Genomic DNA, 25,163 nt, shown 5'->3' on the forward strand with positions numbered 1-25,163 from the left:
GGAAACTTTTTTGTTGTAGTAGGAACCGGAGCCATTTTAATTTACATGTTAAACGCTTAAAAGTTTTTTTTCTTACCAGAACACGTACGTACTACAACATAACACGTTTACACCTAATTTAGTAAAAAGAGAAATTAAATAACTTTTTTGAATCAACTTATACCAGTTTTACCGCAGTGGATATTCCCCTGTGGGTAAAAACCCTTTCTGGTCCCAAAAGGGTTGAAACAATTTGTCATTTTAATTACCATTACCATTTTTTTCGGTGACGTCATCCTGTCATGACGTCATAGTGCGTAATTTTCTTTTCTGATGTGGAGGGTTAAAATGAAATGCATAGGTTTGTTTTTAGAGGTACAAACAAGAACGGAAAAGGTTAACTGCTGTTGTAGAGCATTTTACACCAATGAAATAAAGATTCAAAGAAAAAACATACAAAGCAGTATATTTGTAAAAAAACGTAAGATTTCGACATTCCTTTCGGATAGAAGTAAAACAAAAAATACAACGTAAGTAACAAGCGGAGACTTGTAACATAACAGCAAAATTATTTGAATCACATTCATATGTGTTAGGCATAGTTACACAAACCACAAAAAAGTTAACATTAATGCAGTAAAACAAACAAACAATACTAAAGAATCATGTAAGTAGAAGAAAGAATCATGTAAGTGTTGAGAAATGTAATTTGGGGCAATGGAGGTTAAGTTTTATCTTTTATTTTTAATACGTTGTTGCTTTTATGTTTCTACACTGCAAAATAGTTGTTAACTAAGCAAATAAACCAGCGGGACGTAGGTCTAACTGTAAGGAATAAATGCAAATAAATTTTGAACATCAAATAAATGGAAAAGCAAACCGGGCTAGAAAATAAAATGGACAAAAAAATATAATCCGCCCTCGAAATTCAAAAAACTATACAAGCCGCAACTTACAATCTAATAAATACGTTATGTCCGTGCAAAAAAATACTATTAACCGTCGCTACATATTTGTGCTAATGTTTGCTAGAAAACACGCTTTGTCCGATAGTGTGTCTGAATTCGTCATATTGCTTCCAGCACCGCACCAGTTTGTATAATACTACCGTCGCAAAATATCTCTAAACATCTTCCACGGATTTGTTAAGCTAGAAAGCGTATTGGCCCAGCGCTAGTCACGTGTCAATTGCATAACAACCGTTGCCTAGTTCAGGAAGTTTGTAGATGCAGAGTTCGAAGCTGGGGTGATATTTCTTGCTGTGCCAGTTTGTTCGATAGAGCTCGATCGTTCAGTGGATTTCTAGATGAAGTTCTTTGTTTTGTTGGATCTCACCAACGTGATGTGGTTGTAAGACCTGAACAACAAATTGAACATTACCGTCAACAATATAAGCTCACAAAGCTAAAAACATTACCTTCGATTTTATTGGTTAACATTAATTAACAAACCAGTGTGGGCTACTTAATGCAAGGCATAAAAAGGGACAGACATAATTGCACCGTAAGGAAAAAGTTAATTTATTTCTAAGCATTTTCTTTAGCGCAAAACAGTGTTGAATTAGTGTAAATGTACACAAATGAGATGATATACGTTTTTTTCGTGCAGCATCGCACAAAGACTTTTGGCATTTAATTACCTTTTGGCTTCATTGCATGTGTAAGAGGCCGATGTTGCGCTGTCATCTTCTGCAACGCCTGAAAAACAAATCAGAATGCAACAACGGAAAACCAAGCATACATTTACCAAACATTATCTGACAGAAACACAAAACACAATGTTTCTCTATGAAAGTAACAAGCTACCTTTAAAGCTGGTGGTGAATGTCGTTGTGCAGACCAAACTGGCGTTCCATCCATGTGTTGCTGCGGCGATGAGCCAATGTGTTCAGCGCCTGAACAAACAAACCAACAATGTTAGAGAAAGGATTTAAATCATACACCATCATCAACTCTCATAGCATAAACAACTTTGAGGCCTCCCGTAAGGACCCAAGTGTTTTACACAAACGCAGGGCTGGGGAAAAAAATCAACAGCTTGAGCCCTACCAGGGTGGATCACGAAACTTTTCGGGCTATATGCAAAGTCATGCACTACCAACAACTTACATAAACAATCATAAAACATAAACAACGTTTCTCTAAGAAATAAAACATCTACCTTGTAAAGTTGGACGTTAAGGGCAAGTGTACCTCGACCATTTCATCCATGTAGAGTTGATCTGTTGTAAAACCTGGAAACAAAATACAAGATAGTGGAAAAGATCAAATCCTTAAGTAGTCTAACGTGAACAAGCATTACCTCGCATAGAAGTATTACATCGATTCTGGTTGGATGGTTTCGTTGACCTATTGACCTCTGTTCGTTGACCTGTTGTCCTGTAAATGTGTTGCATGTGAAACCCTAGTACAGTAGTTGTACTTTGTTTTTATGTTGCGCTTACTATAAGATAGACGAGTTGAATCTTAAAACATTAACTTAGTTTAAAACCTGGGATCCTCTCTAGCCGGTAGATGGAGCCAAAGGTCGACGGAACGACGAAGAAACTGACTTTTTTGTATTTTTGTACAAGCATAACTGACTTAAAACAGCTTCAATATTCACATAAGTTCCCATACTTTTATGAATTAATTAACTTAAATCGCCTAAAACCTGAAAAACAAAAACAAGATGTGTGTTAAAACCTGAAAAATAAGAAACGGGGTTAAAAACTTTATCTATATTGCAAAGATTCAATTTCAGCAAAAAACACAAAACACACAAAAAGCACAAAACAAAAATAAGTTACACCTGCAGAAAAGTGAAAGAAAATTAAAATATTTAAAATTCAAATTTCTTATTAGATCTGTGGAAACAAATAAAGTTTAGCCCTGCAAAACAAAAAATATATTATAAAACCTGAAACACAGAAAAGAATAAAGTTAAAACCTGAAAAACAAGAAAAACCTGCCAAAACAAAACAATTTGTTTGTAAATATTGCAAAATTACAAATTACCTGGAATGCAAGAATCAGATTCCAACAAATTCAATTCAAATTGTTTCCAATTTTGACAAATAAGGAACATAAATGTGGCACTGAATCTGAAAAAAACACAAAACAATGTTTAAAAGTGAAATGTAAAGGAAAAATGGACGCGCGGAGTAACTTTCAACTATCTGCATTCTAACACTTGACGATGGCGGTTCGCATGGTTAGAGCGACGGACAATAAACAAAAACACAACAATATCATAAAGAACCTGTCGGCTGATGTAAAAAGGCACAACACCCCCCAAGAACTGGTCTTACTAACGGGAAATAAAAGGATAGAAAAAGTTGACTCGCACACATTTTGGTTGATGAAAGAGGGAAAACGCAAGCTCAAAATATAAGAGGCAAGCAATCGGTGGACAAAATCGTCGTTGATCTCTCGCACGTCATCGGTGTTAGAATGCTTCGATCGGGAATCGTTAAGCGTTTCTGAAAAAACGTTGGAACCGCCATCGTCCCTGCGCCGCCGACGTAAAAGTACACAAACTTGCCTCAACTAACTTCCCTGCATAAAGCCGTCGCAAATTAGCCTAGAAAAGTAGAAGGTGAGTCTGTCGTGTTTTACAACCACCCAAAATGTCACTGCCCCATAATGACAGGGTGGCCGGGTCAAGCAGGAATACGGAACTGAAATATGGTAATAGAAGTTAGCCTAAATCCACGAAAAAAAATAGGTTTGACCAGCAAACAAGGGCATTGGGGCAATAAATCAGCGCCATGTTAAGTAATAATCAATTTATCGCGAATATCGAGGCCTTTAACATCACATGCTTGATATCCAATTCGCAATTTCTTCTTAGTGAAGAAAACTTAGAAATGGATGCACAAGCATGGATCACACAAGCTGGTCAAATCTCGAAAAAAAAAAATCCACAACATCCCTAATTTTACAGTTAGCATAGGCGCAGAGGTATTTTTTAGAAAGGAACAGTGACATTTACAGCGTATAATTTAACAGTATCGCGTCACTGCCCTTGCCCTCAGAGTCCCCCCGCAAGGACCCAAATGAATTACGCAACTGCTGGGCTGAAAAAAATTAACAACAGTTTGCGCCCTACAAGGGTGGCTCACGAAACTTTTCGGGCAAAATGCTAAGCCGGTCTCCTCTGGCTTTCGAGCCAAAGCCTTCATTGGAAATAGCGGTGTCCCTACTCGGTATCGTCTACACCGCGGCCAGCGCATGCGGTGGAGGCCATGCCCAGGCCGTGTTTCTAAACGCACCTTATTTTAGCTAAAGCCATTTAGCAACGCGCCACACCTAGCTAAAATTCGGTCTAAGCTAAGACCCTATGTGGCGCGCGAATCCCAAACGTACCCCACCTATGTTAGCTATAACCTAACCTTAGTTAACGAGTGCCACTCTAGTTATAACCCTAGCGCCAACTTGCTGACATAGTAGCACACCTGCAGACTTGGACCCTTCTTTGACCACCGAGGAAGACTTCCTTCACGAGTCAACCTCGGCAAAGAATAGGTCACTCACCCTAGCGCCAGTTAACCTAAGTTAGGCCTAACAGTTTCGCAAACCCGGTTGACCCACGACAGACTCCTATGTTTACATACAAGTAAATATTTGAAGTTGAGGAATGTTGGTTGATGGATTCAGACTGGGTGAGATGAAATCGTAGAGCAGACGAGTTGATTTGAATCTGTCAATGAAAAATACATTATATTACAATATTATATACTTTAGCACTACGTTTTAAGCTTAGCCTTGTAGTTATTGAAAAACAACAAAGGTTTCGTTGCGCTCGAAGCCAACACTTCTACAGGCAAAAAGCGCGGGAGACGCGAGTTACTAAATCAGCGCCTTAAGAAAAAGCGCCGTTTGTTACGTCACAGAAAAGCGTGCGTTGATAAACTTGCCACATACAGTTAACGCTTCAGTGACTTGGTTCTGTTTTGACAGCCAAGTTAACTTTTGTTTACCAGTTTTAACAACACAAATTTAAATGTTAAATAAGTTAATTTTACCTGAACTTGGCGGCGGAAGAATTCTTTATAACTTCTGACGTGTATTTACTTTCGATGATTGCTGCAGAATATATTACTTATTAATGTCAAGTCTAATTTTCACAATATTTGTTACGCTAATGACGCAAAAAATAGGTACACAATTAGTTGTATATAGAAATATGAATTGCAATTCACACAAAATTTATAAACTACATGCCATACACTTGGCAAAACATTATCCTTGCACAATAACATGTGGCGATGTACAGCAATAACTTAACTTTTACAACGAAGAATTACATTGAAACTCACGTTACATTAAAGAATTAAATTGGTTGTAAGTATATATAACTATAAAGAATCAGATAGCAACTCACCTTAATACACCGCCAGCCTTCCACCTCCGCACGCCACCAACTCCACAAGCAAATGGCTTTGCAAGGAAAGGATTGACTTTGGCGCGGGTGAAGCTCGAAAGCTGATTGGTCGTGACGTCACAAAAATTATTCAAGTGTGTCGAGTGGTATTTCGGCGCGGAAGCGATTTTGTTTTAAGGTGCGAAAAGGGAAAATAAAAAACTTTATTTTTTTAATACTAGTTTATTGCACAATTAGAAACATTTTATCCCGTGAGTTTGTTTTAATTGTTTGAACCGGTTTTTGTTTTAAAAATGTGTTTTTAAATTTATGTATTTCATCAAAATCATACATCGAAAGAGGTCTGTTAGTAACTGGTGTTGTAAAACTGTTGACTTGGTTCATAATGCGCCTAATGTGCAGTTACATGTTATATCTATCCAGTATTCAACACATATTTGCAGAACTCAAAGCATGTTTATGTTTCAAAAATATTTTTCATTTTTTCAAAAGCATTTTTTAATACATTTCAAATTCAAATTTTTTCCCAAAAGTAAAGAAATTTAGAATTCCAATTTCATTTCAGGTTACGTTTCGAATGGGATCCGAAGCAAGGACGCGAAATCAAATTTTAACGCTTGTTTGTTGACAGGCACACTAGACCATTCAGCCATCTGCCTGCACTTTGGTTACAACTCCTTTTTCTACATAGTTTTGTAACATTTTTGCTGCATAATTGTTGTTGCAACAAGCAAACAATAGACTACAAAATCTGAACTCGACATATGCAACTTTAAAACTTATGTGATTGGTTACATTGCAAATTATTCCATGTGTCTTCACATTAAAGTAATAATATCACAAAAAAAGAAATACAAGTTGAGTACAACGTTGATTTTTTTTTTGATTTTTTTCGTCAACTTGCGTATCCGAGGCTGTTTTTTAATTTCCACCCAACATATTTTAACTCGTCGTAATCAATGAATTTCGTACAAATATCCGTAAAGCTCTGAACAGAATAATAAAACAAAGAAACATTCATTATGATGCACCCAGTGGTGGGATTCAAATTTTGTTGTCAGCCGGTGCTATCACAAAAGTCATCTTTTTCAGCCGGTTCTGTTACAAAAGTCATCTTTTTCAGCCGGTTCTGTCACAAAATGTCCATTGACAGTAACCAGTAAGGCTAACCAGTTCGCTAATGTCATAAAATTTCCTTACACGGTTCTATAGGACCGGGGTTATCCGGCTGAATCCCACCACTGTTTAAAATGTTTTTCAAGTCTTTAAGTGCCTATAATGTACAAGGTCGGAATGAAAATTTGATTTTAGATCCTTTGCTACAAACAGTTTTACCCTAATGAAACCTATAGAGTATATATAGCGTCATCTACTGTCTGTTGTTCTCACAAAGCCATGTTTCAAAGCAGTTTGTTGATATTCCATCCTTCCTAAATTCAAGGCAGATTTTTGGCAATTATTTTTATTCCGACGTTTGACGTCCTATACAGGTCGCCTTCATCAGGGTAAATAACACTGAATGCTACTAGTACAGTGCACGATAAACCAACGGAAAAAAGAAACGCAAGTACGTTACAACGCAACGAAAATACCGTGCGATAACAAATGATTGGGCCTGATGAAGGCGACCTGCGTCACCAAACTACCCGGGTTACTATAGCGACGACATGAATTGCACGTGGTCTGTGAATAATTATTACGCGGGTTACGACATCGAGTTAAATGTGGACGATCTCGCGCTCAGCTCACACGACAAAGTTCAGCTGTACGACGCACACCGCCACCTGCTGGCGACCTTCACAGGATACAGCAGCTACACTTCGCCGATTCGGACCACTACATCCGGCATGTACGTCGAGTTTTCGTCCGACTCGAGTCGCGGTTTCAAATTCCGCGTGCGCGCGACTCCCGTTGCCATGACGACCGACCGGCCAGAGACGACGGGAGCGCCCAGCACCGCGGCTTGTTTGAACGGACAGCACGTGGACATTTATCAGGGCTACGGATATATAACTTCCCCTAATTACCCGTGGAACCATCCCGACGACCAGCAGTGCTCGTGGACGGTTCACAGGTTACAACGACTACAACATGAAACTTACAGTGTTCGACATGCAACTTGCCTCTGGCGATAATGTCACAGTTTTTGACGGTTCTTCGCAATACTCTGATGTCTTGGGAGTTTACCGGGGAAGCTACTATAACACAGTACCTCTCTACTCAAGCGGGAACTACATGCTTATCAGCTTCTGGTCGGACCGCTACTACACAAGCACAGGTTTTCAACTAAGATACGAAACTTTCTACCCTGTCGAGGAGACCACAGAAATACCGGATGACCCCACCGTCCCATCATCCAATATCACACATTGCGATTTATCTCACCACCAACATGGCCCTACTGGAAGCTTTTCTTCGCGCAATTACCCAACTAGTTATCCTAATCGCTGGAGCGAATGCTGGTACTTTCCCGAAAATTACGATCACATTCATTTGACCTTCAACATTTTCAGCACCCAACAGAACGTGGATATCTTGTTGTATTCTCATGATAATTTCCAGCAGTCTTGGTCAGGAACTTATTCTTCCACCCTTTCTATTTATCCCCCTGGCTGTAGCTCATGCGGTTTATGGATGGTGTTTACATCGGATGATTCCATTACCTATCCGGGGTTCAACATTTCCTACTCTTTACATTAACTCCAACAGATTAGAATGTTTACCAATAATTCATTTCAGTTTTAATTCAGTTTCGTGCAGTTTTAATTCATTAATCGTATTTAAACTTTAGTTACAAGACATCAGAATCGCTTACAAAACACCGCTTGTAATTTGCTGTTTAGCACAATTTTTAAACAACATTGTTACGATTGAATGCATGAAGCTGGTTCGGAAACCCGCTTGTAGCACTGCGCAATAAATCTTGATTACATTTAAACGTAATTTTCATGATTTAATCTTATGTGTTTTGTGAGTTGGGGATAATTGGCATTTTGTAGTAGGCGGATTCATTTTACGGCCTAAAGTTACTAGTAGGCGGATTCTAGATTGAAGGTTTTCAAAACTTGATGTTAGTCTGCCAAACATTACAACTGATCGGCTAAAAACATTGTTGTCGTTGCCCTTTTAAATAAGTGTAGCGTGTGAATTAATAATTGTGGCTGTATTATTTGTACTGTTTGTGTTTAACATGTGGCTTTGGGGACTGACATAATTGTACGAACGCCTCAAAATACAAATTCCGAGATTTGTGCTAAGGTTAGTGATTATCGCAGTTTGGCGCGCCTTGATCCTTTCACGGCGAATGTTTGTTTGTGATTGTCATTTAGAAACTTATCATTTTGTTGTCGGTTATTATGCAGGTTATGTGCAACTAATAATCGTGAATAGAAAGTAAACCTACGACTCAAACCTGGCAGCTTAAAAACTTGCCAGGTGTTAAAAGAGTTTAAACTTGTTTTCTTAAACCCAAGCCCGATTCGAATAGTCCGGCTCGCCGTACAACGCCAACTATAGCCTTTTAATTTTAATGTCTCTTCAGTTTACTGCGCCAAACTTTGCCGATGTATGCTTTACTGCAGCGGTTCTCGAACTGGGTCCTTTTGGGGTCCGTAAGGCAAATTTGGGGGGACCGCGAAAAGGTTAAAGTAATTCTATAATCTTATTTTGTGTCAGTTTGTGTCACTAAATAAGTTTAAATCAAAGTAGAATCGACTGTCTCCATTGCTAACAATAGCCTATATTCCACGAAACTAACAAAAATGCAATTGTTCGTGCATAGTCGAAATTGTTATGCGGAATTTTGCATAACTAGCTAAAATCCTGCAATCAACTTTCGTTTTTCTGAAATACCTATTTAGGCTTAAGGCCCCCGAGCCTTCGAAATAATGGCAAAAGGGACCGTTTTGAAAAAATAATGAATAAGTTTGAGAACCACTGCTTTACTGCATTGTATGATTGTTTCAAAATAAGGTTATGATGAAAATTAAACAACGCGTACCCCCATTTAATGTAAACACCTGCCTCAAATCCCGGCATTTCATGAAAATTAATCGGGATTTCCCGGGTTGCCAACGATAAATGCCAATTCCCAGCAGACACATTGTAACAAAATTAAGCACAAAACAAAAACATGTATTTGACCCTTAGTTTTACACAAAATAGCAAAAAGGATCAAAGAACCACGAAACTGCAAAACATACGCAAACAAGTAAAAATAACAATAAATATATACATGTCGCACAAGATGTGGTTTTGCGGTTTAGCCGCTTGGCTTGTCAATCATGTTTGTCGCTTGTCGTTTAATTGTCAGAGGGCGGCTTCAGCCACAACTGCCACGTTAACTCGTCGGTTGTCATGTGGCTGTTGACGTCGTCCAACGTCACGTAAACGCTTCCGAACTCGATCGTAGAGCATTTTCGGGGCGTTGGAGTAGATGAGAGGGTTAAGAGAGCTGTTGATGGGAAGCAGGATTATTGCTGACACTGCGTAAATCACTGGAGGCACAGTTGTTCCACCGAAGTTCAGGAAAGCCATGATTGAGATTGGCACCCAGCAGAAGAAATCAGTAAAGACCAGCCGGATGATTTTTTTTTGCATTTCTGCAACAAACACCAGAAGTAGGAGCAAAATTTAAGTTGCGCTTATCGGATTTACCTTGGTTCTGCTTTTCAGCTCTCGCATTTCGGGCCCTCTCATTCACTTGCCTGCCACTGGCAGCCGATCTCTTGTAAATCCAAACGTACGCCACAGCAACAAACATAAAAGCCACAAAGTTTAGAGTGATGATGCCAAGTGAATATGGCCAAGCCTTGTCGGTCGGTGTCACGTAAAGTTTACTGACGCAAACACTGTTGGTGCTGTAATATCTGAGAAAAAACATATTCAGTTACAGCAACAATTACTAAAATCCAATTTGCTTGTAACTATACATACCCTAAATATCCTGTAATGTCAAACAGTTCAGTGTAGTTATAATCTTCAAGAATATCCACAAAATCCGCCCAAGAATAAACATTTTGTACCCTTAGAAGTGTGCCATCGAGTGTCTGGGAATCGTTAATGGTAAAATTGTGTCGAAACTTTACAAACCGTTTCATGAAAGTGTCCATGCCTGCAAGAAAACATACGGCGGAACAAAACGGTTAAATATACACATGTGTTGCAATTGCTCACTTGAAAAGTCAACGACATGACTCTTGAAGAACGGGTTTTCTTTCATCCACGCTTTGGTTTCAAACAAATGTTGAAATTGAGACGTGAGAGGAATAAAAGCCAGTGTGAATGAAAAAGTCCAGGATAAGATGATGGAAAGGGTAATAATTTTCAGTTTGGGGAAATATGGCGCATTAAACGGCTGCAAAATAAGTTGCTTGTTGAAACACCAGAGCACATATGCATTAAAAAATACTCACGTTTTTCACAGCGTAAAGTCGAAATGCTGTTAGCAGGACCATTGTAATTACTGATGTTTCGCTGGAAAGCAAAACCAAAATGCCCATTGAAATGCACCTCTGGCTTGACCTCCAAACAAGGTCGTTGGCACAGTAGTCTCCAGAATATTGAACACCAGCAACGCCGAGCATGAGCAGATAAACTCCCATAAGCAGGTCAGAAATCGACAGATTCAAGACAAGAAGATGGTTGGTTTGAAATGAGGCCGATTGTGACTCTGTCGTCACCAACAGTTTCATCTCAGTAACCATGACGACCTGCAAAAACCACCTACTTAGAACCACGTGTTTTGTTTTAGCTTTACAAAATATACCAGGTTTCCAAAGATTGCGAGGAACGCCATTATCCACACAACAGTTCGTAACACCGGGTTGGCGATCAGCTCGTATCGCGAGGAAAAAACGTTTTCATTTGCTCTGCTTGACTTCGTTGGGCATTCGTCGCTCCAGTCAGAACAGTCGCCAAATCCATTGAACATCTATTAGTGGCAAATTTTGTTAAAACTGCCATGAAAGAAAATTATATAGAATAATTAAAAACCTTTTCCTTCTTCACAAACAAAGGTTGTTTGTTTTCGCAATAGAACCTCCCGTCACTCGTGCAGTTAGTTTCGTCGCTTTCATCATCACAGTTTATCGTAAAATCACAAATCTCAGATTTACTTATGGAAACCTAAACACATTAACCTATAAGACAGCGGTTCTCAAACTACGGTCCGCGGTCACTTAGGGGCCCGTGAAGCAATTTTGCGGGGACCGCGAAAAGGTTGAAGAACTTGTATAATTTTTTTGGCGTCAATTTATGCCACTGAAAAAAGTGTAAATCAAAGTAGCGTTTGAAGATCAACTGTCTCCGTATAGCCTTTATTGCGTGACAAAGAAGCACTTGTTCGCGCACAATCGTAATGTTTCTTGTCTTGTTTGTGATGTCATAAACAATTTTTGGATTATTGTTAAACGTAATTTTGCACAAGTAACTTAAAATTCTACAATCAACTTTCGTTTTGCTAAAATACACATTCCATCTAAAGGCCCACGAGCCCTTGAAATAATGACAACGGGACCGTCTTAAAAAAATAATGAAAAAGTTTGAGACCACTGCTTATAGAGTAGGGATGTTATTATAATCCATAGATGCTAACATACCTTAGCTCCATTTAACGCGGAACAATTGAACCTTCCTTGTTTTGTGCAAGTTTTCGAATATTCGTCACTTCCGTCTTTGCAATCTATAAAACCATTGCAAACTTTTGAACGAAACTTTCCAGAGATTTCCACCACGGTTTCGTCACTTCCGTCTTTGCAATCCAAAACGCCATCGCAAACTTTGGATTGAGGAATGTTGAGACGATCGTTTGTTGTTGGACAATGTTTACGATGCGCGCAGATACGAGGGTCCTCATCGTGGTTGAACCTTCGTTGATCAGCATTGCGAATTGCAAGCGGGCAATCTCGTTTCCCGTCACACAACAGCTCGTTGCTGAAAGGATCAAACTAAACGACAAATACTAATCTTAAAGTGATTTTACGTACCTTGTCAATGGTTCACACATACAGTTGCAGACAAACGAAAAACAACATATCGCGTTAGTTAAACAAAATATCAAACATGTCAGGTCTGTTTCGTTCTGTGGATAGTAATAACTTACCCGCTATTGTTGGTTGTTCACACATACAGTTTGTGGACACATGCAAAACAAGATTACGCGTAAGTTAAACAAAATATCACACATGTCAGGTCTGTTTCGTTCTATGGATAGTAATAACTTACCTGCTATTGTTGGTTGTTCACACGTACAGTTTGTGGACACATGCAAAACAAGATATCGCGTTAGTTAAACAAAGTATCACACATGTCAGGTCTGTTTCGTTCTATGGATAGTAATAACTTACCCGCTATTGTTGGTTGTTTGCACGTACAGTTTGTGGACACATGCAAAACAAGATATCGCGTTAGTTAAACAAAATATCACACAAGTCAGGCCTGTTTCGTTTTATGGATAGTAATAACTTACCCACTATTGTTGGTTGTTTGCACGTACAGTTTGTGGACACATGCAAAACAAGATATCGCGTTAGTTAAACAAAATATCACACAAGTCAGGCCTGTTTCGTTTTATGGATAGTAATAACTTACATTCTATTGTTGGTTGTTCACACGTACAGTTTGTGGACACATGCAAAACAAGATATCGCGTTAGTTAAACAAAATATCACACAAGTCAGGCCTGTTTCGTTCTATGGATAGTAATAACTTACCCACTATTGTTGGTTGTTTGCACGTACAGTTTGTGGACACATGCAAAACAAGATATCGCGTTAGTTAAACAAAATATCACACAAGTCAGGCCTGTTTCGTTTTATGGATAGTAATAACTTACCTCCTATTGTTAGTTGTTCACACGTACAGTTTGTCGACACATGCAAAACAAGATAACGCGTTAGTCAAACAAAATATCACACATGTCAGGTCTGTTTCGTTCTATGGATAGTAATAACTTACCCCCTATTGTTGGTTGTTCACACGTACAGTTTGTCGACACATGCAAAACAAGATATCGCGTTAGTTAAACAAAATATCACACATGTCAGGTATGTTTCGTTCTATGGATAGTAATAACTAGGGCAACTCTTGCAACTTTTTTTACAGCTTCCGGCAGCTTCCTAAATACTCAGAATTTATCTAGTATGCTGTTATAAGCGGTTTGTAGGAATTTTATGTTGCAACTTTTTCCAACTTTTTTCTATTTTTCATGCAACTTTTATCAAGTATTGCGGAAAATGTAAAGAATTGATTTAATAAACATGCTATAAAACTATTTCTAGTATTTCTAGGTTCTATTTAGTGATGTACCGAATCGGCGAAATTTCAATTCGGCCGAATCAACCGAATAATTTATGACGTCACGCGAGGTCGTACCCTACGCGTTTGACATGAAAAAATGTTTATCTTCCAGGCAATTAGTACAGAATAGTTGTGTTTCGTCCTTATTTCAGTTCTGTGGGGTTTAAATTTGCTTCAAGCATGATTGGCAACCTTCCAATGAATTGCTAATTTTTTTTTGACTACTGTAGGAAAAACGATAATGTGTTGAAAAAGATAAAAATTGATGCGATTTCGTTATGTTTGGGCTTTTGAAAGATCTGCGTGGAACCTTAAGCAGAAAAGATACGTTTAAGTCTTTAAAATTGTTATCGTAAAAGATGCGGTTTCGGAAAATATTACACATGTCAGGCCTGTTTCGTTTTATGGATAGTAATAACTTACCCGCTATTGTTGGTTGTTCACACGTACAGTTTGCGGACACATGCAAAACAAGATATCGCGTTAGTTAAACAAAATATCACACAAGTCAGGCCTGTTTTGTTGTATGGATAGTAATAACTTACCTCCTATTGTTAGTTGTTCACACGTACAGTTTGCGGACACATGCAAAACAAGATAACGCGTTAGTTAAACAAAATATCACACATGTCAGGTCTGTTTCGTTCTATGGATAGTAATAACTTACCGTCTATTGTTGGTTGTTCACACGTACAGTTTGTGGACACATGCAAAACAAGATATCGCATTAGTTAAACAAAATATCACAAAGTCAGTTTTGTTTTTTGCACATGTCAGGAAGATATCGTATAATATGAGCGATTTTTTTTTGACTTGTCTGGGTCAAAAATAGGTCACAAATGTTGCATTTGTCGTGTGTTGTAAAAGAGTGGTCTTCAACCTTTTTTACAAGCGACCCCAATTTGAAAGAAATTGAAATCAGGATTTACATGTGGTCGCGTTTTTTTCCGAGAAAAAATGTTTTAAGGAATGCCTAAACTGAAGCTTTTTTCATGTAAATATGCCAGCCTAATTTTCAAGTAGACTTTAAATATTAGCATTCACGCCATTCAGCGTGTATTATTACGCTTAAATGTTAAAACCCAAAAGTTTCATCTAATTTTGCAAGTCTAATTTGCGTTGAAGCCCACCAGTTTGTAGAAATCAGTTAATTTATGCATTTTTTCCTGTACCACATGTGTTATTATTGACACAATATATCATTCATAGGGCTCTATCGCGTAACAATGGGTTAGACAACTTGTGTTTTGTATATATTTGGGTCGCAACTGTTCGGTTTTTGATTACCGGTATTGCATCACAATGATTAGATTGTGACACGAGGTACCAAGCTGTACTGCAAAACATGAGCAACATTGCGAACTAGAACATAAACGTATCAATTTTTTAGGTAATAAATTTAAACGCCAGTAAATTGAATTTATAGCCACCCCAGAAAAAGTTTAGGCGACCCCACTTGGGGTCGCGACCCACAGGTTGACGACCGGTCTACCTTGAAGACCACTGTTGTAGAGGTTGCGCTGTCAGTGAACTTTTCATTTTACATTATTTAGCCCGCTTTTTACTGTTGTAATTGGCCCATTGCCCAGTTATTGTTAATCGAAAACATTTAAGTGAAATAATTAGGTCGATATGGTGTGATGCTCAACACACCTCAAAACGTGTAAATTCTTTGGTAGGTCCCAAGTCATTTTACGGCAGCTGCAGGTTAGGTGCAGCTCTTGCTTCGGTTTTGCTTTAGATACTTCATGTATCTTTCGTTGAGACAAATGTATTAAACAATTTTTGTTGTGTCTTAGCTGAAGTTTTTTGGCAGTGATTTTTAATTAGCTCATTTCCCTTTTTAGAATAGGTTAGGTCAGGGGTGGCCAAACTTTTTTACCAGAGGGCAAAATTTGCAACTATCTTGCCACTGGAGGGCCGGATTAAATGAGATTTACGTAAAATTTGTCGTAACTGGTTGCCATCTTTATTAAAATATGTATTATTGTAGTAGAATAACAATAACAATAAGTAGGCCAGGATGTGAAAAAGAGCACATACAGCTATGTTAGCTACTTACGTCATGGTTGACAGACTGTTTTAAAAACAACGCTGCAAGGGTATTTATTCTAAAAATAACAACGCTTGCCACAAGCTACTGCTAGTAGCAGCCAGCGCTGTTGCACTGCTTGTTCACAGTGGTAAATATGGTGCTTGGAGAAAAACCAGGCAAGGTGTTTGGCGGGCCGGATGAAACAGGACTGTGGACCGGATGCGGCCCGCGGGCCGTAGTTTGGCCACCATTGGGTTATGTCTATGTTCAGATTTTTGCCCTTCTGTTAGACTTTTGTACATTCTTTCGCTTTAGTTAGATTAGTCTTTATATTTTAACTTTTCGTACAATAATGTGTAATTTAACCACTTGAATTCTTCATAGGTCAAAATTTTGATTTTTCAATTTGTAGGTCAAATTAATTTTTTCTTGGTCAAAAAATAATCGCCCTAGTTATAATATAATACTATATTATTTAACGCTACGCGCTCATGACACATATGACGCAAGCAGTGTTTTTTAAGGTGTTTTGGGGGACCGTTTTGGTCTTTTCTCCAGCGTTTTCCCAAAATTCCCCAAAAAACAAATATGGCTATTTTTTGGTATTTAAATGAAACACTTGTGGTCTCTTAAAACTACTTAGCGGTCACCCAAACCAAACCTAAAAAAAACTGGACGCCAGCAAGTTTTTGAAAATTGAATTGGTGCTTCATGGAAACGATATGAATCTTTACGAAAGAGTGCACACAAAAATCCGCGAATTAGCCAATAAAATGGCCTAAAAATGTTTGTGAAAAACAATACAGTACTTTTTTCGCTTTAATTTTAATTACCCCTCTTACACATTTATCCAACAACGTTAATCAAGTAAATTCAATTAACACATAATTAACATTTTACTCACCGTTTCACATTCCCACCCGTCCTCCATAATATTGTTGGTTGTCGAACAGTCGATCTCGGCACTCACATTCCCACTGTAAACAATCACACCACCACTTACATTGTGTAGACATGGTAGAATCGAATTTGTCGATTACTGGGTTGACGCGAAACAATTTAAGCGTTCACTTTCTAAATGCGCGTTTGGCCATCGAGCGTTTTCTGCGTTTCCAGCTGCTCGGGTTTACGCAGGTCGCTCTGTGCACTCGTAATGTTCAGGTTTCGTGTAAGCAAAACCGTTTTTATTGAATACAACAGGAGTGTCAAACATGCGGCCCGCGAAGTAACTTTAAGAAGTTATGTGTTTTATTCAGGCGGAATACCCTGTCAAACCAATGAGTTTATATGATACATTCATTCTTTATTAGAGGTATATGCAACGTTTTAAGGATGATCAAAAGTACCCATCCTTAGAATAAGCAATTGCGATTGTTGCGTCATTGTATGCCATTGTTTTACTCAAAGCATAGTTGATACACTCTGCTACAATGTATATCTGTTTGTTGTTTATTACAATACTAATATATTTTTTGATCTACTCAATAGTATTACTGAACATTTTACTCTTTAACCGTGCAATCTTTATTGTTGTCATGTTACATTGTTACAAATGTTTTGATAGTGCGGCCCTCGACTTACTTAAAAGTTTGTATTTGGCCCCCAAAGTTGTTTGAGTTTGACACCCCTGAAATACACTATGTTATCATGTAAATAATATATGTCAACGTAAATATATGCAAAAATATTGTGTTGATGGGTTTTATTTTGGTTCAATTTAAGTTGACCAAAGTGGTAGCAAGGTAAGGAAAGATAAAGCGACAATATTAGTCATTAATAGACGGACTAGTTCCGAAAAATACTCGTTTCAACCTACATTGAAAACGTTCCGCAACCTGTTGGTTGTTTTGTCTCACAAAGACACTCATCACTCATATCAGGACAATCGATGACGTCATTGCATACACTTGACCTTGAAATCATCATGGGGTTATTTATGCATTGGAAGCACAAAGAGTGGTTAAAGGTGACAGACGGCAAGCGGCGGATGTCCCTGCAGGGGAAATATTTAATTTGAAATATTTAATTTAATTTGAAACATCGGGCATTGTGAGCGCTCTAACATACCTGGGATCCGACTTCATCATTTCATCAACCGATGTGAAGCAGAGATCAGCGAAATTGTCGCAGTCTTGTACGGCGTCCCATAGCAACTGCTGGGGCAACGTGCAAGTTTTACCGTTTCTGGTGCACTTGAAGCCGTGTCCGTTCGGTCGGGGCAGCTCAAGGCAGTTGTTGCATGGATCGCCATCACACACCGATGAACGCTTCCAGCAAACCGATTCCGAACACCAGAAGTGGGAAGGGCAGAGATATTCGCACGGGGAATTTCCATCACAAGGCGCATGTGATTTGCAGACCTCATCTTTTGTTTTTGGACAGGAAGCGTTGGTTGGATCCATTATATTGCGACAAACTCCATGAATGTCGAAACAATCGCATCGTCCCGCTGAGCTGGGTTTAAAATAGTTACTCTATGGTTGCAACAATAACAATAGCTCCTAGAGTAGGCGCCGTTGCCCCGCGCGTTGACAATTAAAAGCAGCACATTTGGTAACATCTGCACATAAGAGTACTGAGTAAATGTTTTCATAATTTAACATGAATCCCGATGTTACACTGGTGTCAGTTTGTCCACCCTCAACCATTATTGAGATTTGGCCATATTGCAGATCGCGTTTTAAACCGTCAAGCTGTTAAAGCAATACAACAACAGGTTGCAGATACGTTTGTTTAAAATAATTACTTTGTTGGAACAATCGTTTATTCACAAAAAAATCAAGTAAACCTACCGACGATAACGTTTTGATTTGTCACACATTTCGGGGACTTTCCCAGTACAATTACATTCGTCGCTCATATCAGGACAATCGATGACGTCATTACACACACTTGACCTTGAAACGATCATGGCGTCGTTTTTGCACTGGAAGCACAATTGATTGTTGAACGAGGCTTTGGAGGAACGACGGACGTCCCTGAAAACGAAATAAAGGTCATTCAAGTATCACATTACCTCAAGATAACAAAACAAACGTCAAATGACTTTTTACATGTTGCTCTCTGAAAACGTTGCACACCAAAAATCTAAAAATTGCAAGTTTCCTTTTTAGCCATAACCAATGTGTGTACGCTTGCATTAGTGTTACCAAAACTTTTGTGTCTCTACGTTATCACTTTTTTACATTAGTCGCCTGTGTCTCGCATTTCTTATATTGTCTTTAATTTACTAGGCTAGTTTATCATAATTTGTTTTCTGTGTGTGTGCTTATTTGCCCAAAACGTGTTTATCTTAATTTCACGATGTGTCTTTTAATGTGTTTTACGTTAATCCCTTTTCACATCTTTTTGTCACGTTCACGTTTACCATTTTAACTGTTTGATTGCCTCTTATAAATTTATTTCCCGGCACACTTTGCGCTCACTACATCTTTGTAACTCCTATCCTGTCGTGACCTTTCGCAGCATTTCAGCTACAATTTCAGGTGTAACCAACTAAAGATAGCCGTTAGGGCGATGATAATTGGCCAGGGGGGTTTCGACCACGTGACTTGTTTTTTTATTAGTTGTTTAAAGTTTATTGCTGGTCACGTGCTGTTGTGAGAAGTTCTTCTCCGGCTGTCGTTGTCAACTTGTCTTAAATTTTGTGCTGCGCAGACCTTGCCAATATCTTACAGTTTTATTCAGTGTTTTTCAATAAAGACAGCAGTGCTCGAACGCGTCTAAACCTAGAGTTTTTCGTGGCTAGACGTTAGTGCATTTTTCGAAGAAAACCAATAAATTGGACGCCACAATAGTATTTAAAACTCAGCTGATGTATGAAGCACAACCGACCTAAAAACATATACATACCTCACATCGCCATTTTCGGGCGTGTAGCATAAGTCAGAGCCATTATCGCAATCTTGTACGCCGTCCCACACAAACATTTGCGGGAGTAAGCACGTACGGTTGTTCTTGACACATTTGAAGCCGTGACCATTACTCCAGTGTTGAAAGGCAGGGCAGTCATTACAGGGATCGCCGTCACACACAGTTGAACGCTTCAAACAAGTCGAATCCGGACAGCGAAAGTGGGAGGGGCAACCGCCGTCGCATAGAGTTTTGTTCTGACAAGTGATTTCGCCTTTGCAATATTCCTGCCTCCGTAGCGCACACACTTTGTTTATTGCCCAAATATCATGTATGTTGTCGCAGCTGTGAAAGTGGAATCATTATATTTTGACTTTTATAAACACAAATTAAAGTGTAATCAGCAACCAACATTCTGAAGTTTGGCTGCGTGTTGTTGCTGGTAATTACCCACCCACATAAGGGTATTTCCCAGGGTAAACGACCAAAAGTATCTGTACTATCGGGTTAATAAGGAATTTTTTCATTAATGAAGTAATAAACGATAAATTATTACAACGCGTAAAATAGATAAGACTGGAATGAAGAAAAATATTGCTAGTTTTTCGCAAGTTTACACGCGTCGCGCAAACTGTGCTGTTTTATTTCACAGGTTAATCATGTTGTAGAATTTCGAAGCCAGATGCTGGATTACAACAACAACCACGTTTTTATAAAACTTTGTTCAGTGTTATATCTTCACTGTCAAACATTTAAAGCGACAAGTAGAGTAAACAACAACATAAACGTCATTTGATAACCGACAAAGTCCACCTGATATAGCTGGATGATAAGTTAGCAGGGTAGGTGGGAAATGTGGCCAGTTTCTCGTCGCTTCTGTCTCTGCAGCCAGGAATATCACTGCAAAAGTTCCTTGAGTCAACTATTCTCCCATCATCGCAGGTAAAATCTGCAATCAACAATCACAAACATATAATTGTGAGTCGTTTTATATTTGCGTCACAGTGACAGTTGACCAATGCGCTACAAGTGAACTATTTAAAATCACACCAGAATTTAAAAAAATACTAAAACCTTCATATATCTTAGTTAATGTTACTAATTAACTTAGTTTTAAATAAAGCGTTGGTTTGTTGTTTAATAATTAAACATTCAAACTTACTCATTGCTTGGCATGAAGCCGGTGCGATGAACCAAATCAAGGTTGCAGCGAAAATCATCATGATGAGGTTTCTGAAGGAACACAACAGGGGCGTTGTAAAGAAATACACTAGTGACAAACCTGAACCTGCGTCTTCCCTGAGCATGTTCTCATGATATACTTTACATGTAAGATAATTTGCTTACCTTTTCACGAAGTGGTGCAACATTCTAATTTTTTTAGTCGAAGTTTTCTCAATAAACAACTAAAATTTCTAACCTTTCTAAACTGTGAATTATCTGAAAGAGGTAAACAGGATTAACCAGTTTGTTTAATTAACCCGAAATACTGAATTTCTGCGTTTGCGGTCAGAAAGGTTTCCAAACGTATTTTCCGCTTTCAGCAAACCAGGCAGATGATTGTCACTTCCCAAGCCCCGCACGTCAGCAAGACTTCCTGTTACGCATAAACAAACTGTTTCCAATATTTGTTCCGCTGTTTAATTTCTCGTGAAATTAATACGCAAATTAATTTCTGTGCACAAAATATTTACGCCAAATGCCGCAGAAGTGATGGCTAATACTTTTCAAAGCAAAAAATATTTTTGTAAGTTTTTGTGGTACGCAACTAGGTTAAACTCAAAACACAGTTTGCAAACCAATTGTTGATCGCAGCAAAAATTTTGCAGCTCGAACTGACATTGATCACAACAATAAATTCACAGAAATCCCGCTATTGGTGATATTAATTGACGTTTCCTCAGCAGTATTTGCACAACAAAAATTCCAAATCCATTTTATTATTGATTTTATTTAAACGCATGTGTTAATAATAGAATTAAAATAAAACTGATGCAAAATATAATAAAATACAACCAAGATTTCACAATTTAAACGCAGATCTTAATATTTTTTTAGAACTAAATGGAGAAAATTTTACCAGCTTTTTATCTTATTTGGAACATGTTCTCAATTTGAACCGGTTAAATCATTTGAAGCACGATTTTTTGTTGCGCAATACGAACACTTGTGACGTCACAAATAGGTTTTTGAAGCACAATATCGTATCTATAGGTTCAATGCTTTTTGCCTTTGTTCATGCCCCAACTAACAATGTGAGGGAGTTTAATTCGCAAATTCGCGCAAATCACAACCAAGCACAAACAAAACTTTTCAGGTTTCTTCCTTTTCTGCTCCACAAACCAGTCGTTGCCAAGAAAAGAAAAGTGTAGTATTTTTGTGGTGGTTGGTATAGCACAAATGTTTTTATAAAATAGAATTGTTGCTTTCAGTCTACAAGGTTGGGAACCAGCGATCTAAAAACTGTTTTGCTTAAGTAGACCTACTATACGTCCTCTTTTTGGAAGACATGTTTTACGCAAACGCAGGGCTGGGGAAAAATTAACAACAGTTTGCGCCCTACCAGGGTGGATCACGAAACTTTTCGTGCTATATGCAAAGCCGGTTTCCTCTGACCCACGAGCATGGACCTTCATTGGAAATAGCGGTGTCCCTACTCTATTTCGTCTACACCGCGGCCAATGCAATGCGGTGGAGGCCATGCCCAGGCCGTGTTTCTAAACGCACCTTATTTTAGCTAAATCCATTTAGCAACGCGCCACACCTGGCTAAAAATCGTTCTAAGCTAAAATCCCTACGTGGCACGAATCCAAACGTACCCCACCTATGTTAGGCTAGATTTTTCGAGCCTATGCCTTGCAGTTTGTAAATGCTTGGTGATCGGCGGATTTTGTATCACGACTTCAATGGGCCTGGCGTACTGTGATTTATGTTTTGTTTAGCTAAAATATTGTAGGTTGCTGCGGAGTTTCGTAAATGAATTCACCTGTATCAGCGACACAAGGTTCAATTGAAAACAGCCATCTGAAAAGGGGATTTAGATTCGACTGAAATTTTAGGTCTTGTGGCTGAATATTCTGTTTAGCAATAATCTTTTATGTCTGTTCGGTGCATCACTACTTAAAACACTTTCTTTGACTTCCTACCTCTTGTATTGTCTCAAAGTCGTTCAACACAACCACCTCGTTTCTTCCAAGCCCCACACCCATTATCTTCCCGTACTTCCCGCTCCAATCACGGAAAGTTCTTGGAGGAAATTTTCCCAAAATGGGACCACTCCAAACACAGGTATTCTCCTGAGCCCAGGGGGAAAACTCGGAGGGGGTTTGGTACCAGTAGTGGGTCAACATAAACACGGCGAATCCCAGTAAACCCTCGGTTTGGTTCCATTTTAGAAAGTTAATTGTATCAATTATGTTGTTACCAGCAAAATTCATTGCGCACTGTCAGTAATACCCCGTAAGCCCGCCTGAATCAGTATGAGAAATCAGTTTATTTAAACAAAGGTCGTCGAACCTACATAAAACTCCTAACACCTGAAGTCATCTCGCCGGTTTTGCTGCTTTCCGAAACAATAAACTTTTGCCGAGCTCTACAGCTCATATAGTTTTGTGACCCCATTGAGGTCACCAGCACACGCAAATAGTTCGTTTAAAACAGTTGTTACATCGCCATTGTACATATTATTATGTTTTTTATGTTTCCCGCCAGTGGCCATGATTCCTGTGTATGACGCAGTGTTGTGCCACCTGGAACATTGTCTGTCACACTATCGGTGCTTATGATGTCACAACCTTGGCATTGTTTTACCGAAGTCACGTCTTGTAAGCGGGGCTGCCTCGTGTTTATTAGTGACTGGAACTTACCGCGTCTGCATGCGTTTTTAACTGGTCAGTTATGTTTGTTTTTAAACGAACAGGAAAGTTATGCTGTTTAGAAACTGCACCGTCCAATGTGTGACTTGTACATTTAGTGACCGACGTGAAATCCGCCGTCGTCCACCCATGTGTTTTTCTGAACCGAACTGTGTTATTCCGGTAAGATTATTGTGCTTAAAGTTTTGCCGTCCGTCACTAGTGTGATTAAGTGATGTGTATATGTGATGTTATTTGATGCTGTGTTTACACACCTTCTACTGATCGCTTGCATTTAAACGAGTCCAGTCCTTTAATAGTTTGGTAAGCGTAATGTCATTGAAATTCTGTCCCTTGCCTTGTCCTAATTTGAACCTGTTTGCAGAAACCGCCTTTTGAATCTTGTACTCGCCGTGCTGCCCTACTCTCGAGCGCCATCTTTCGGCCATATTGTAGAATAAAAGAGTTCGTTATATAGCTGCTGGTGTCTTGGAGTTTTGAGCGCAAGGAAAGGCGCGTTAAAGACAGTTTTGGGAACACAAGCGATCGCCCCTGCTGTGCTGTCTGGAGGCGCATGGAGTCACGCCTTCCGATAATTAAGACAGCGCATCAACAGTAGTTCTCATACTTTTTTTTAAAAACCCATTATTTCGAGAGCTCTCGGTCCTTAAGCTGGATTGTGTATTTCAGAAAAACGAAAGTTGGTTGCAGAACTTTAGCTAGTTATGCAAAATCGCACATTTGATTAAAACTGATTCAGTGGCACGAATTGACGCCTAATAAGATTGCGGAAATACTTCAACCGATTTACAGTCCTCCCCAAATTGCCTCGCGAACGCAAGTTTGAGGACCGTTGGTTTGAAACATTCGTTCCACAAACGCAATTTGTTAAGTATTTTGAAAAACGCTTATTTCTAACACGAAATGCAGGGTTGACAAACTGGTTTAGTGTAACATAGGAAACTTTCATAGGATTTTTTCCATTAAAGTTGTCGTTTTTTAATCAACAAAATGCAGGGTATAGAAAATCACTTAACCAGGCAATAGCTTTAAGTAATAAAGTAAATAAGCTGACTAGTACTTAAGCCCTTAGTAGATGGTATCTACAATCATTTGCTTGTGATTACACAGCCTAGATGTAATATGTTGCTTCCCAAGTGTTAAACTCTCCATTTCTTAATCCATTTAATAAATTCCAAACAAACATGCGATAAATAAACGAATACAAACAAATGTTCACAAAATACATGCAAATATTCTGCACAAGAAATACAAGGCAAAAAATCCACCTAACAACTCTGCTCAAAACAAAATTGCCAAACAACATTTAAATGGAAAAATTGAAGCAGAAATTGCGTTTGTTTTCTTCAAGGTATATAAAAAAGTGGAAAACCATTGAATTGTACAAATTAATAACAAAAAAGTCATTTTAACAAGTAGCCTAACTACGTTGCAGAGTATTAATAGCAAGGTATATGAACACGCAATAATAAAAACAGTCCGACATTAAAAAGACGCACAAACTTAACTTAGTGTTTTACAACCAACGTAAGTTGCGGATTCATAATAAACCACATTTTAATTCACGGCAAATTCTGAAACCAAAACATAAAAACAACTAAACAAGCTGTAATGTAATGAATGAATATAAGTAAAGGAAACAAACGTTTTGTTTTTAGGCCCTAAAACGTGAACGACAATTGGAAACTTTAAAGTAGGATTTTTCTTTTTAGTCACATTTGTGTTCCCTTTAGGCACACCCAATGAACTGATGGACACAT

At 38.6% G+C, this 25,163-nt stretch overlaps 1 protein-coding gene and 1 long non-coding RNA gene across 2 annotated transcripts; both read right to left on the reverse strand.

The window, feature by feature from the left end:
• Positions 1 to 328: 328 nt before the first annotated feature.
• LOC145230207 (uncharacterized) lies at positions 329 to 5,387 on the reverse strand. Its single transcript, XR_013860583.1, has 10 exons — positions 5,344 to 5,387; positions 4,985 to 5,045; positions 4,574 to 4,659; positions 2,976 to 3,061; positions 2,470 to 2,631; positions 2,281 to 2,357; positions 2,140 to 2,212; positions 1,785 to 1,873; positions 1,619 to 1,676; positions 329 to 1,336 (listed from the first exon to the last, which is right to left on the reverse strand). It is a non-coding gene; the product is annotated as an uncharacterized LOC145230207 (long non-coding RNA).
• Positions 5,388 to 9,604: 4,217 nt separating this feature from the next.
• LOC145228007 (G-protein coupled receptor GRL101-like) lies at positions 9,605 to 16,607 on the reverse strand. The gene is made up of 8 exons (XM_080092976.1): positions 16,581 to 16,607; positions 11,943 to 12,290; positions 11,111 to 11,275; positions 10,758 to 11,054; positions 10,519 to 10,699; positions 10,279 to 10,456; positions 10,000 to 10,211; positions 9,605 to 9,944 (listed from the first exon to the last, which is right to left on the reverse strand). The coding sequence occupies exons 1-8, from the start codon at positions 16,605 to 16,607 to the stop codon at positions 9,652 to 9,654; spliced, it is 1,701 nt and encodes a 566-aa protein (XP_079949102.1). The 3' UTR covers positions 9,605 to 9,651.
• Positions 16,608 to 25,163: the final 8,556 nt, after the last annotated feature.

This window comes from Phallusia mammillata, chromosome 5 (genome assembly GCF_965637545.1).
Source record: "Phallusia mammillata chromosome 5, kaPhaMamm4.hap1.1, whole genome shotgun sequence".
Lineage (NCBI taxonomy): Eukaryota > Metazoa > Chordata > Ascidiacea > Phlebobranchia > Ascidiidae > Phallusia > Phallusia mammillata.